General features: G+C 48.3%; 2 protein-coding genes across 2 annotated transcripts; one reads left to right on the forward strand and one right to left on the reverse strand.

Annotated features, from left to right (window-relative positions):
• Window positions 1–4,555: 4,555 nt before the first annotated feature.
• Window positions 4,556–7,259, forward strand: LOC125511464 (uncharacterized). Its single transcript, XM_048676851.2, has 5 exons — window positions 4,556–4,966; window positions 5,753–6,014; window positions 6,122–6,321; window positions 6,405–6,592; window positions 6,735–7,259. Exons 1-5 carry the CDS (start codon window positions 4,857–4,859, stop codon window positions 7,019–7,021), a joined length of 1,047 nt encoding a protein of 348 aa, XP_048532808.1. The 5' UTR covers window positions 4,556–4,856; the 3' UTR covers window positions 7,022–7,259.
• Window positions 7,260–8,013: 754 nt separating this feature from the next.
• On the reverse strand, window positions 8,014–13,082 carry LOC125511463 (cyclin-dependent kinase A-1). The gene is made up of 8 exons (XM_048676850.2): window positions 12,921–13,082; window positions 12,629–12,813; window positions 12,155–12,275; window positions 9,088–9,261; window positions 8,744–8,907; window positions 8,554–8,641; window positions 8,385–8,438; window positions 8,014–8,306 (listed from the first exon to the last, which is right to left on the reverse strand). The coding sequence occupies exons 1-8, from the start codon at window positions 12,927–12,929 to the stop codon at window positions 8,217–8,219; spliced, it is 885 nt and encodes a 294-aa protein (XP_048532807.1). The 5' UTR covers window positions 12,930–13,082; the 3' UTR covers window positions 8,014–8,216.
• Window positions 13,083–14,865: the final 1,783 nt, after the last annotated feature.

A 14,865-nucleotide genomic window follows, 5' to 3' on the forward strand; every position in this document is an offset into this window, starting at 1 on the left:
TGGATACCGCAGAGGAGATGTGTACTTTGACTCTCGACGAGTGGAAAATTCTCAAGGTTGCGAGGTATAAACCTAGTTGCAGGAATCGTTGAATCATCACCAACATCTTCTTCCTCTCTAATGCGTTCTTGTTGGTGAAATTGGATCTATCCATTATCTTCATAGTGATCATGGGCTTGATCGTATAGCGTAAAAAATATTGCATAGTACATTCCCCTACATCGGTTGATGGTGTCCCGACCGAGGGGTCTCTCAACACGTTGGTTCCCTACCTCATGGGTCGGGCTGAGGACCCCTAGGTCGGTTCCATCATGGGCCACATTTAGAGGCACCCCATGACGAATTATATGAAGACTCTGGAAGACATGGCATACAATCCGAAGATATCGGAGCCATGGAGGACTCTGCCTCCACCAACGTAGCCGAACAAGATCTGTAACCCTAGTACCCCTAGTATGTTGTATAAGCCGGGGGTCGGGCTCATCGATAGGACAACTTACAATCCCATGATATTCACATGTACTTTGTACACACCCCAACACAATATATACAAGCGGGGGTAGGATATTATCTCCACCATGAGAGCTCGAACCTGGGTAAAACCTTGCTCTTTGTTACCATCTAGCTCAATTGCCTAGCCAGGATACCCCACCAAGGGATCTACCAAGTTTAGCTCCGACAGTGGTGGCCCATGCAAGCCCCGCTAGGTGAACTCATGAGCTTGATGGGAGTCAAGGCTAGAATTTAGATCGGTGCCGGCGCGATCTAAATGTCGGGCCAGGTGTTCATCTTTGGCGGCGCTGACTCGACTAGTCACCTCGGCCAGGTCAAGACCTACACTCCAAGAAAATCACCAGGTTTGGCAACCTGGAGCACTCTGCGGACTCCGCGGAGAGCTAATCCTCCATGGTTTGGTGTCACACAAGGTCCAAGAGCAGCAGGACCCGGTTCTGTCAGACTCGATGTCAGGTCGGATCCAAGATCCACCGGAAGAAGTGGAACTTCTCAACCCATCTCATCATCGCCAATGCCGATGAAGCATCTCACCGGAAGAAGTCGGATTCTATTCTGATTATTTCGGTTGTTAATTTCCAAGGAACTGGAAATTTTGAAACCCGAATAAACCGAACCAAATTATGTATAACCGAATAAGTCGAGCACCCACCCCATAAGACCTTGTATAATGCAAGGTGTTTAAGAGGTGCTTGAAGAAATAAACCAAGCTTTTCTTAAGAACCGGTGCTTATTTATACAGGATAGACGCTTAATTAGGCGTCCCTCCTCTAGAAATAGACATTGGTGCTTCAGAAAAACCTGATTTATTTTTTAAGCACTTTTCTAAGGACATAGCATTGTACAAGGCCTAAGAGAATCTATAGTCGGACCTCTCAAACCCGCCTCATACGCTGGGGCGGGCCGCCAGATCACTGACTGGGCATGTTTTTTCGACCCAGACAAACACCTCAAACGGGCCTCAGACGCCCGAGCTGACCGGCACCCCCCATATCCAGCCCAAATATGGGGCAGATATGGGGGCGCCCGGGTACACCCGCCACGTCGGACCCGGCCCATGCTGGCCCATCCGACCCCACTTATATTCGTCCCCATCCTCTCGCCGGAGCAAACCCTAACCACTTCACTCCACTCGCTCCCCTCCCCTACGCCTCCCAAACTCGTCTCCGGCGTGGCGAGCAGCAAATCGGACTCCAACTAGTTCGGATCTGTCGACTAGGGTGTCATCCCATGTGGGTCGGAGGAGGCAATGGCAGTCTGCATTGCACTCCGCCGCTCCCCGGAGGACAGCACCCGACCGACGGACGGATCCGTCCGCCGCGACGCCATAGCGTCGGCTCACGGGGCGCTCGGTTCCTCTAGTGCTGGATCCTTGTGGTCCCGGCAGCCGAAACACCTCTCCTTCCTGATCACCGGTTGGGCAGAGTATGAGTCCCACCGAGAACGGGCGGCCCGCCGTGGGAAGGAGAGGATAAGTTCCAACGACACCCATATCGCAACGGAAATGGCGGCGGCCGCAGAGGAGGAAACCATTTGTGCGCGCATTGTGAAGAAATGTTAGCGGAGGAACACGCGTGCCCTCGCCCGAGAGCAGAATCGGGCGGTCTGTGTCATGGTCGGACTGCCACCGAAGGAGGAGAAGGAGGGCAACGATGGCGACGAGCAGATCCGGCTCGATCCGTACAGCGTCTTCGACCGGCACTTCCGCGAGAAGGACGACAAGGGCGGCTCTGGATGAACTCCACCATAGCCAAACATGCCAAATTTTGGTAGTCCGATGACATGTTTAGTGTACTGTGATGGAGTAGCCGGACGATGCATGTGCGTCGACGTAGTTGCATGATTTTATATGGATTTGAGATATGGTAATTAAGGTGTCCGGATATGGATTACATTTTTAAGGAGTTCGGTCAATGCCCACAGAAGCGTCCGCGGGTGTTTGAGGGGTTAGATTTGCCTAAGTCTAGCTATAGATAGATGCTCTAAGAGCAACTTCAACAGGCCGACCCAAACGGGCGGCGGTGATTTCGTCCGCTTTTTGTCCGTTTGGGTCGGCCAGACGGGCACGGATGCCCGCTTCGGCATTTGGGTCGGCGCCTGCGCCCAACGCTGGCCGATACCCATTTTGACGGCGCCAAAAAAATGAACGCATGCATATTAAAAAAAGAGAAACAACATTAATTAAACATTAAAGCCGGCCACGAAGGTCGGCGAGAATCCACGCGTCCACACATTTGCATTTAAAAAAACAGCCTAAACTACGAGGCGGCGCGCTGCCCTAGGCGTCGTCGTCCTCGGGGTCCGTGAGGTCGATGAGCGTCGGCGCCGGCCCGGCCCAAGCGAACGTCGTGTTCCAGAGCGCCGCCATGTCGGGCTATGCCGGCGCAGGCAGTGCCGGGGCGGGGGGTGTGCGGCCGCCTGTGCAGCCGCGGCCTGGCGCGCCTCCTCCTAGGCCTCGCGCTGCTCCTCCTCGAGGTCGCGCTCGAGCATCTCCTTGTACTCGCCGCGACGGCGCTCCTCTGCCAGCCGGCGCTGGCGCCACATCTCGAGGTACGCCTGCTCCTGCACCGGCGTCGCCCCCAGCCAAACCGGTGACGCGGACACCCACTCGCGCACCACTCCATTCCAGGAGAAACGCGCGATGGGCTCGGGCTCGGGCTCCGGCTTGATGGGGGACGGCGGGGTCACCGGCAGCACCACGCTGTCGCCCGCCGCGGAGAGGGCAAGGGCCTGCGCCATTTGCCGCCTCGTAGCGGGCCTCCTCTTCCGCCTCCGCCGCCTTCGCTCTGCGCCGCTCGTCCTCCTAGCTCTCCCGGTAGACGGCCGCAAGGGTCGCCTGGTAGGCGTCCTCCGCCGCCTGGTCCTCCTCGCGGACGACGAGCAGCGTTGGCCTCCGGTCGACCTCGCGCACGCCCCGTCGCCTCGCCTCCTCGTGCTCGAAGGCGAACCACCTTGCCCAGTTGGGCGAGTGGGTTGCGTAGGCCTTGTCGAGGCGCTGCTCCGGCGTCAGCAGCGCCCGCCGGCGCCGCACCTCCTCTGCGTGAGCATGAGCCGTCCGCGGTGCCGCCGGCACTGGGATCCTATCTGGATCCAGATGCCAGTCGTGCGGCAGCGTCACGTCCGGATACGACAGAGGCTGGCGGTTCTGCCAGTGCCACTCCGCCTGGTGCACTGGCACGTTGACGCGCTGCCTCTGCCGGCGAGGCGCCGACGGAGGTGGGAGGAACTCGGAGGGGAAAGGGGTGGCGGGTGACTTGCCTTGGCCTTGCTGCCGCTGGCGCCGGAGAAGAGGCCCATCTCGCTGTGGTTGTGGTGGCTAGGGTTTGCCGGCGACGAGGGAGCAAAGGTGGGCAGATGTGGACGGCGAGTATGGATGAGGACGGCCCCGCTGCACGGTCGGCTTAAAAAAGGACAAGCGTCGTCGCTGACGCGTGGGCCCGTCGTCATAAATTAAGCTGACCGCGTGGGCAGCAGGTAGTTGGACGGCCGCCATGTGGGGACGCTGCGGACAGCGGGAAGGCGCCCGAAGCGTCCGTTCGGCGTCCGCGCCAACGCATTTGGGGCGCAAATTTGGACCGCAAATGCGTCGGCACGGACGACACGGACGTGATTTGGTTTTGGGTCGGCGCGTTGGGCCGCCACTTTTGTCCATGCCGACTTAAACGGAAGTCCGCGGACGAAATGGATCGGTCCTTTGAAGTTACTCCAAGGACGGAGGGAGGACCATGTGAAATACAGGGAGACGCAAGGCGTAGCGTGGGCGGGATCCCCTCGATCTGCGCTTGTCAGCTGGAGAGGAGTTTGTTTATGTTGCGCCACCTCCTCGCCGGTCTCGTGGGCGCCCCCGCCCCATCACCGCCAGCAGCCAAACCAAACCAAATCCTGACACACCAAGAAGGCTGGCGCACGGCGCACGCACGTCCGTCCATCCACAAAGCCAGCCAGCCAGCCAGCGGGCGGGCGGGGGAGAGCAAGGAAACTCAAGTAAATATCCCGAACAAAACCTGTTGCCATCCATCGGTGGTCCGGCCTGGCCTCCGTCTAATCGTCCTCCGTGTCGATTTGCTCCCCCCCCAACACACGCGGAACACAGAGAGACCACCCCTACCGCGCCTCTCCTCGCCAGTCAATCAACCATCCAGCCAGCCAGCCAGCCAGCCAGCCAGCCAACCAATCACCCCCATCTCCCCCTCCCCCCTCGGAACTCCGTCTCGCGTGGATTAATGGATCTCCGCCCCGCCCCGCTCTCCCTCTCCCTCTCCCTCTAGCTGCTGCCGCTGCTTGCTAGTCCTCCCCGCCCCGCCCCGCCCGATTCGGAGCCGCGCGGACGGAGAGGAGGGGGGATGGGGCTCCGCAGGAGAGGGCCGCCGCTGCTGATGCTTCTCGGCCTGGCGGCCACGGCCTTGGCCGCCTCCGCCTCCGCCTCCGAGGGCGACGCCGATCCGCTCTACAGGTGAGACTCCCTTCCTCCCCGAGATTCCGCCCTTGCCTGTTTACTCTCCTTGGCAGTTGGGGGCGGTTCCCGCTCCTTGAGTTGCGTGTGCCTTGGTCTTGCCCGTCTCTGATGCCGATTGCGTATCGTGGAACAGTCTCGCCGACTGTCAGAGCTGCGTGCTAATAGTACGCTACGCGGCTCTCGCCTTCTTGCTGCTGCTGCTGCTGCTGCTACCATCTTCTACCACATGCTGTTGATTGGTTGATTAACATTGATACTACCAGTACTAGTACTAGCACTACTGTGGTTTCTGGGGAACTGCAACTTCAACTAGTTTTGTAGTACTTCCCTAGAGCTGGGATGGTTGCCCGCACTGTGTGCTACTTCCCTCCGTCCGGTTGTGTTTGCCCAACAATATAGTAATTTCAGCGACATATGTTTGCTTACTGCTGCCCGTATCATCGACCTTGTCGGTTCAGTGCGTCCGTGTTATGGTTCGCGTGATCCGCAGCCGTGCCAGATCTCGTGTTAACATCACCAGCATTGGACCTGGAAATCTGTCTACCAACTCTCCATTGGATGCTTGAATTCAGATCTCGAATTCAGTCATATTCAGAATTTCGAATTCAGGAACATTAGCAACGACAAAGAAATACTACTCTGTACCGTCTTTTCATACCACTGCTGTATTTGGCTTTATGATGATGAAGATGCGCTGATTTCTTCATACAGTTTGAGACTTGGCCAGCAACCAACCAGCATCCTAGTAATTACTCATGTTTTCCTTGCGTTTTTTTTTACCAGAGCTTGCTTCGAAGAATGTCAAAGGACTGGCACCCTGAAAGAGGATTCTATCAAACACTGTGTTGTGCCGACCGATGACCAGCCCGCTGACAAGGCATGGTACGCGCACGAGCCATTGTACCTCCAGTGGAAGGAGTGGAACTGCAACAGCGAATGCCGATACCATTGTATGATGGAAAGAGAGCAGGAAAGGGAAGAGCTTGGGCTAGGGCCCGTCAAGTATCATGGCAAATGGCCTCTCAAACGTGCTTCTGTGTTTCAGGTACCTCTAGCTCCGTGTTAGTCTTTATGTCTTCATCAGTACCACAGTTAAAGCATTTTCTGTCTCATGTTCACTTACTTACATACTGGCTATTGTTTCATTTCTAGGAACCTCTTTCTGCAGCTCTATCTGCCCTGACTCTTCTCGTGCAGTTTAATGGATGGCTATCGTTTTTCCTCTTGCTTTCTTACAAGCTGCCTCTTAGGCCAGAAACTCATGCCACATACTACGAATACACCGGATTATGGCACATCAACGCGCTCTTGGCCATGAATTCGTGGTTCTGGTGTGCCATATATCACAGTTGGTACGTTCAGTCTAGCAGTCTACGTTTTCAGATGAGTTGTCTGTCGACAGTTAATTAATCCAGCTTGGCCATCTCTATTACAGTGATACTGCTTGGACAGAAAAGCTGTATTTGTCATCAGCTGCTGCTTTTTTTGGTTACTCCCTCATCTTGGCCATACTGCGAACTTCGAATCTGAGGGATGAAGCTTCAAGAGTGATGGTTGCAGCTCCAATTCTGGCTTTTGTGACAACCCACATTTTGTACCTCAACTTCTACGAACTCGACAAAGGTATTCCAAATTCATGATAACTTGTTTTGCTTCTGCACGATCATAGAGAAAACTATATGCAGTTAAATTCTGAGATTGGTACTTCCTGGTGGTAGTGCTGGAAATTAAAATGCTTGGCTGTCCTAACCTTCTAATTCTGCAGGCCTGAACATGAAGGTTTGCACTGTTATTAGCGTTGCTCAGCTCCTTCTATGGACAGTGTGGGCTGCTATCACAAGGCATCCTTCACGCCTGAAGGTCGCCTTTGTTGCCATCGGTGGTGTCCTCTCACTATACCTGGAAGCACATGATGTCCCTCCGCGATGGGGATATGTTGATGGACACGCAATCTGCCTCGCCATGGCTATCCCCCTGTCATACCTCTGGTGGAGCTTCGCCAAGGAAGACGCCGAGATGCGCACGGCGGCAATCATGAAGAAGAAACGATAACAGGCTTCGCCAGACCAAATACTTCCATCTTTGGTGGTGTGAAAACTTGTCTCCACTCATCCAATGTAAAGATGAGTTTTTCATTGTAAATTTAGGAGATCTCGTATGTGAATTACTGTTTTTTCCATGCTACTTTTTGCCTCAGCTCAGGAGGTTTACATGGTTTGAAACTTGTGATAGCCCTTTGTATTTCTCCCATTTACAAACCAATTGAGTGTGTCCATCTCTTTTAGCTGCACTGGAAGCAGTTCTGATCTCTATGGATTTGATACCGGAACATGATCTTATGCTTTTGTGTCTTTGATTGATTATAAGATGGTACCCCCTTCGTTCACTATTAATATGGACTGCATACAAGCACACTAAGGGCCTCTTTGATCCGTGGGATTCTCAAAAAAACACAGGAATAGTGTCATGTCCTCTTGTACCCTACGTGATTTGGGGTAATGTTTGATAACACAAGGAAAAAACAAAGGAATCCAACAAAGAGGTTTGAGTGGATTATTATTTTTCTCCAAAATGTAGTACAAATGAATCCTATGAAAAACTCCTAAGGATTTCAATCCTACGAATCAAACGACCATCGTAGGAAAAAAATCCTAAAGATCCAAATCTTCCAAAAAACCTATGAAATTTCTATATTTATTACATATGTGAGATGTACAAATCCACAGCGCTAAATTTTGTTTTGGTCCCCACATAGGCTTTTTCCTAGAACGGTCACATAAGGACTGGTTAGGCTTAGCACTGAACTACATACAATCAACCTAAATGTGTAGAGATAGCTAAAGACGCAGCCCGTTGTACTCCCTCCGTCCCAAAATCCTTGTCTTAGATTTGTCTAAATACGGATGTATCAAGTCACGTTGACAAGAATTTTGGAACGGAGGGGGGTATAACTCTAAATATGTTTAAGTGTTGAGTAAACAAGAAAACTAAAAGAGAGGAGCAAAATAATGGATGCCTCATTGAAAAACGAACACATGACAATATTTACGTTGAACAAAATAGAGACCAAGATGGTAATCTATTTAGTAGCAATCCTGAGTGCACCTCAAACACACCAGATCTGAAATATTCAGTTGACAGACAAAAATGCCGAAAAGGGGAAGGCAGAGCGTTCACAAAAGGAATGAAACGAGCAGCTCAGCTCAGCTCAGCTCATACATATGCCAGTCACTACCACATAGCCAGCTCACTGTACCATCTCCATGTCCTTGAAGTACTCATGCTCAAGAGCCTGCCTAGCCGTGATCCTCTTGTTTGGCTCGAACCGAAGCATTTTCTGCAAAGAAACAAGAGGATATAATACAGTTACATTACATGATGTCCACGGTCGTAGATGGGTGTCTTCTTGACTTACCGAGAGAAGGTCCAGGCCAACAGGTTCAAGATTGGGGACAACGGTTGCAAGGTCCTGGAGAGCATCAGTGAAGGTTCCAAAAGGAATGTCAATGACATGATATATATAGGCCACTATAAACGTGCTTGCCATGAACGTCTAATGAAAAGTTTAAGCGGTGGTCTCGCACCTCTGCCTGCCACCTGGGGAAGGCGGACTTGTAGTCAGGCAAGGAACTCACGCCTGGCCAAGTTTGTTCATTTGGAGTGCCGAGTACCCTTCATTGGATAACCAGAACGCAACACACAAATCAGATGAATAGGCAAGAAGTGCACTCAGAAGATGAGAAATTGAATAGGAGGGCGTGGCAAGATCCGAACCTGAATATCTTAAATAGCTCATCAATCTCAGAATCGCCAGGGAACAGTGGTTTCTGGTTCACCATTTCTGCAAAGATACAGCCCACTGACCACACGTCAACTGGTGTGGAATACTGCCTTGCTCCAAGAAGGATTTCAGGAGCTCTGTACCATAATGTTACTACCTGAAAAATACTTGGTCAGTTGATGTGGCATGAAATTGGATAGATAGAACAAGTATGAGCTTGTTTAGATGCAAAATCACATGTACACACTACGAGCAATATAGCATCAACAAATTTATGACAAAGATCGCCCAGGACAGTTTTCATGGCCCCATGTAAACAAGTAATGAAGAAAAGTACCTCATGAGTAAATGTACGGACAGGAATTCCAAATGCCCTTGCTAAACCAAAGTCTGCAAGCTTCAGTGCATTAGTACGCCGGTCTATCAATAAATTCTGAGGTTTCAAATCTCGATGAAGAACTCTATGAGAATGACAGTAAGCAACGCCGCGGAGTATCTGATAGAGATATGACTGGAGAAAGAAGAAAACAGTCACATACTCACATACCAAGATGCAACCAGAAGTTAATGCATTTTCTGAGTCAAACATGAATATGCTTGAATGAAGGTGCAAAAACAGCAAAACAGGATGTAGCGCTTGCACTCATTCTACATTTATTACTCTCTGTATAAGAGTATAAGTATCTCAATAAAGTGATGTTGCATGAACTTGATGTTTACCAACACAACTCGGTTGATCTAAAATGTGTTGCAACAATTCATATTGTAAGCAAACTCTTAACATTACCTGCAAAACTATATGCCAACGAACAGGTAATACTAATCAGAGAATAATATGTCAAGAAATGTGCTAACTACTTTGATCAAAGGACCACAGACCATGGCTGTCAGAAGTGTTTGTTGAAGGACACGGTGCCAGTTCTGTGTGCAGTAAGTTGTTACACAAAGACAGCAAGCATGACACAAATGGTGCCCACATGGAGATCATACAGTGCTGGGGTGATGGTGGTGGTGCCACACTGCCAATCATTTATAGCAACAAACTACCTACTGCTAAACAGTTAAGACATGTTTTATTTACAGCTTGCAGGAGTTACTGGAGTAAAGAGTGTTGCACAGTACATCTAGTTTGAGGAGATAGGCTCCGCTGGCCAGCTATCCTGTTTGGTACTAGAGCCCATGGCAGTCCTAGAAAGCAATACTGATTATCTGTTCCTACAGTGTATCCATGTTACCCAGAGCCATGTACTAACATTGTTGAAAGTTTGAGACAAGGTTAAAAAGAACTCCAACGTTCACTTTGAGATCTCAGAAATTCCCACATTAAGCAGATAAAATAGAGAAAGATTACAGCATTTATTTTGGTTGGCCCAGTTAATAACAGTGAAGATAATCCAATGAACATTGAAACGGTTACATTTGTAAAAGAAATACGACTACATTTCCAACAACAAACATTCCATTTGTAAAGCAAACACAGCTCTGTTTTCAAACTATTCATTTTAACATCTGTTGGGACAGGAATTAGCTAGCTCAAGAATAATAAAGTCGAATCTTACCACAACAATGTAGTTACAGTGTACTGTATCTCTAAATTAAACATACACATATGCCCAAACATCACAATGTGCATAAAACCTAAATACCAGTGACATTCAGTGCAATAAGTTCAACAATGAACTAATGTGCACGCAATACAGACAAGGGTACCTCTGAGTCAGACATGAATATGCTTGAATGGAGGCATAAAACCAGCAAAATAAGATGCAAGGCTTGAACTGGTGCTATATTTTGTTACTCTCTGTGTAACAGTGTAAGCCTCTTAATAAAGTAACATTACATGAACTTCATGTTTACCTATACAATTCGTTTGATCTAAAATGTATTGCAAGTTGCAACAATTCATATTGTAAGGAAACTCTAACATTACCTGCAATACTATGATGCCAAGAAACAGGTAATACTAATCAGAAAATAATATGTCAAGAAATGCACCAACTACTTTGACCCAAAGACCACAGGCCATGGCTGTAAGAAGTGTTAGTTGAAGGACATAGTGCCAGTTCTGTGTGCAGTAAATAGTTACATAAAGACAGCAAGCATGACAGAAATGGTGCCCACATGGAGATCATACAGTACTGGGTTGATGGTGGTGGTGCCACCCTGCCAATCATTTATAGCAACAAACCTACCGGTAGCAGTGAAGACATGTTTTATTTACAACTTACAGGAGTTACTGTAGAACAAAGAGTGTTATACAGTACATCTAATTTGAGGAGGAGATAGGCTCCATTAGCCAGCTATCATGTTCGGTACTAAAGCCCAAGGCAGTCCTAGAAAGCAATATGGATTATCTGCTCCTGTAGTGTATCCATGCTACCGGGAGTCGTGTACCAACACATATCGTGACAGGTTAAAAAGAACTCCAACCTTCGCTTTGAGATGTCAGAAATTCCAACATTAAGCAGATGAAATAGAGAAAGATTGCAACAATTTATTCTGGTGGGCCCAGTTTATAACGATGGTGATAACCTAATAAATATTGAAATGATTATATTTGGTGAAGAAATAGAATTACATTTCCAACAATAAACATTGCATCTGTAGAAATCAAATACTCCCTCCGTTCCGAAATATAAGTCTTTTTAGACATTACAAATGGACTACAACATACGGATGTATGTAGACATATTTTAGAGTGTAGGTTCACTCATTTTGCTCCGTATGTAGTCACCTATTGAAATCTCTAGAAAGACTTATATTTAGGAACGGAGGGAGTACAAGCCTGTTTTCCAACTATTGATTTTGAACATCTCTTGTGACAGGAATTCAGCTAGTTCAAGACTGATAAAAGTCTAATCTTACCATAACAATGTAGGTACACGGTACCTCTAAAGTAAACATGCATATATGTCCAAACATCACATGTGCAAACAATGAACTAGCACACACACAATACAGACAAGGGTACTCTTCCCCAACTGTGCATACTGGTTTACGCTATGTGTGGCCCAAGTGAACAGCAAAACGGGCACTGTCCTGCCATATAAAACAGAGTGACATAAGAAGACAGGTGATGCACCATATACGGAGGGCACAAGACGTAATGTGGGTTCTGTCTCTGTCTTGTCTTGAATAATTGCACAACAAAGGAGAGCTAACGATTCTTTTACACGAAACAAGAAGCCGCTGGACTAACACTGTGATCTATAACAAGTGTAAAACCAAGAGATGTCCCTTGGTTACATTACTTGTGCTGCTCCACACTCACATTATTCTATCACTCCCAGCACTACCGAGTTGTATGGCATGCATAATCATTGATCAATAACAAACGTACAAATATGTGTTCAAGCAAATAAATACGGAAAGCAACAGAAGCAAGTCGATGTGACATTGCTCACCTTGATCAAGGCGGGGCTCTTGGCAAACTCTGGACAGGAGTCCATGAACTTCTTCAGGTCCAGATCCAGGTACTCAAAGACGAGCCATATGCGCTTCTCGCTGTGGACAACATCGTGCAGCCTGCGGGCGAGGAATGCGCAGAGCTTCTCAGTATAGCAACAATGCAAACCATCTATACTAACACTCACCCTATAAATAGATGGATAAATAAATAGCAACATCACTGGCAGTACTAGCACGTTTCATAGGTTCTAAATCCGGCCTGTTCATTTACTGTTGCATAAAAGCGAAGGCCATCCATCTCCATCTCCATCTCGACTTAATGCCCACTTCAATCAATCAAAATCAATCAATCAAGCAGTTAATCCGAGCTAGTTGAGGCAAACCAATGCCCGATCCTAAATAAATAAATCCGGAGCAGGTAACTAACAAACGGGGGGACGGGGTGAGGAGGAGGAGGAGAGACGACGCACTTGACGATGTTGCCGTGCTGCATCTCCTTGAGGAGCGAGATCTCGCGGATGGCGGTGGAGGGGACGCCCTCGTCCTCCTGCTCCAGGCGGATCTTCTTGAGCGCGATGGTCTCGTTGGTGGCCCTGTCCCGGGCCTTGTACACCACCCCGTACGTGCCCTCCCCGATCTTCTCCACCTTCTCGTACTGCGCGCACAAACACACCACACGCGCGCGCTTTGAGAAGACAAGAACAAAAACAAGATCGGATCGGAGGACCGAAACCCTCGTACGCTCGCGCGGCGCCGGGTTACCTGCTCCATCGGGTCGGCGTCCAATGCTACGGCGGCGGCGGCGGCGCGGGCGGCGGAAATGGATGGATGGGTGAGAGGGGAAGAGGGGGAAGCCGGGGAGGGGGAGGGGAAGGGGATCACGGGGAGGAGGGGCGGGGGAGAGCGGCTGCGGCGGGCGAAGCTGCTGCTGCTGCTGCCGCCATTGGGGGGGTGGGGGGGAGGGGGAGAGGGGGTCGCGCCGTTGGGGGGTGGGCTGGTCCTCCTCGCTTCTATTTCTCGCTCGCTTTTATCTGCTGTGTTGACTGAAGCCTGAAGCTTTTTCTCCTTCAGTCCACCCCACACCCTCCCCTCCTCTTGGCTGGCTTTTTGGTGGCTTTTTTCTTATCAATCTTGGTGGGGTTTTTGTAAGGGTTTTATCTTTCTTCCCCTTCTTTTTGTTGGATTGGGATGGATCTAGTGAGCCTCCTCCTATTTTTTATTCGTTCAAGTTGAATAAGATTAGGAAAAATTGGCGGAATCTGAGCCCTGATGTCGTTGTTTATCGTGTACTCTCGAAAAAAATGTTGTTGTTTATCGTCTCTTGGACCCTCTCTTGTGCTACCATCTGCATTGTTAAGTACGACATGTCACGTCTTCTAGCTTGCATTATCATGGCGTGTTGAACTTGTGCTCGGCTCGAACAACAAGTAGGCATTATAATTTGATTGGACTGTGTGGTTTTCGTGGGTCTAGCGGCGCTGTTTAGTGCATTATTATGTTCTATTGTTTTATTGCTTGTTGGGACCTCTTTTGGGTTATTATTTGGATTGTCAAGATGTCTACTGGATGGTACTAGTAATGCATGTTACCTGTTCTTGCATTCATCAATGGTGTATTGAATTTGTGCCCGGCTCGACTGTTACACTCCCGGTAAGTGTTATAACTTGACTGGGCCACACAATTTTAGTTGGTCTAGCGGTTCCCGAAGCCTGGTAATCATTCGAGATGCCTCACGTGGAATTCGTCTTCTTTCTACAAATCTCTCCCGTTTCTTCATCTATTGCAAGGTGCCTCCTTCGTTCTCGCTGTAAAATATCTATTATATGAATGACGAAAACTACAGTTTGGATAACAACGACAAATAAAGTAACTCAATTACACTACTGAAAGGAAACAAAAAGTCTGGCATCGACAATGCCATTGTTTTTTCCAGGAGCAGGTCAAGTTTGCTGCCATTACTTGTGAAAAAAGGGAAACGTTTGTGTATAGTATACATGCCTGCAAAGCCATGGTCACCAATATGTTTAAGATGCTAGCAAATCACAATGCATTTTTGCAAAGTTTATCCAGGCCAAAACAATTTCAGCAAACTGTCTAAACACAAGCATGCATTTACCTCGGTTCGTAAATAGACAATCTTATAGGAAGTGTGTGCTTAGACTATCTATTTTTCTAACTTCCACTGTTTTTTTTGGCAAGGTGTAAACATTAATCATCAGAATTGTCGTGGAAAATATATGGATAATAAATACTATTAATTTTGTCAGAATATTCCAATAGATATTACTCCCTCTGTTCCTAAATATTTGTCTTTCTAGACATTTCAAACGGACTACCACATACAGATGCACGTAGACATATTTTAGAGTGTAGATTCACTCATTTTGCTCCGTATGTAGTCACTTGTTAAAATATCTAGAAAGACAAATATTTAATAACGGAGAGAGTAGTGATCAGGGAAGCATAGTATACATTAGAGATTGCGTTAACGTATAGGATGCCATCCATCTACATACAGGGAAGATTTGATGTATTTTGTTTGGTTAATTAATAAATTATTGCTACAAAATACGTTTTGACTCTGGGAGTATATGCTCCTGGATGAACAGTAAATTCAAATAAATAGTAAATAAAATTTTAAAATTTTGTTTTTTGTGGATTTTCATGTTAGTCTAACAAGCGTGCCTGTCATTTTCATGCGGAAGGA

Source organism: Triticum urartu, chromosome 5A (assembly GCF_056163025.1).
Source record: "Triticum urartu cultivar PI428250 chromosome 5A, HENAU_Tu73, whole genome shotgun sequence".
NCBI classification, from domain to species: Eukaryota; Viridiplantae; Streptophyta; class Magnoliopsida; order Poales; family Poaceae; genus Triticum; species Triticum urartu.

What these genes read in the sequence shown, in the direction of transcription:
- LOC125511464 (XM_048676851.2), top strand. Translation starts at nt 4,857, where the DNA reads ATGGGGCTCCGCAGGAGAGGGCCGCCGCTGCTGATGCTTCTCGGCCTG. An exon ending in AACGTGCTTCTGTGTTTCAG is followed by an intron (nt 6,015 to 6,121) that starts GTACCTCTAGCT and finishes TTTCATTTCTAG; the next exon opens with GAACCTCTTTCTGCAGCTCT. An exon ending in CTTCTACGAACTCGACAAAG is followed by an intron (nt 6,593 to 6,734) that starts GTATTCCAAATT and finishes CTAATTCTGCAG; the next exon opens with GCCTGAACATGAAGGTTTGC.
- LOC125511463 (XM_048676850.2), bottom strand. An exon ending in TCCCCAGGTGGCAGGCAGAG is followed by an intron (nt 8,439 to 8,553) that starts GTGCGAGACCAC and finishes GATGCTCTCCAG; the next exon opens with GACCTTGCAACCGTTGTCCC. An exon ending in TTGGCCTGGACCTTCTCTCG is followed by an intron (nt 8,307 to 8,384) that starts GTAAGTCAAGAA and finishes GTTTCTTTGCAG; the next exon opens with AAAATGCTTCGGTTCGAGCC.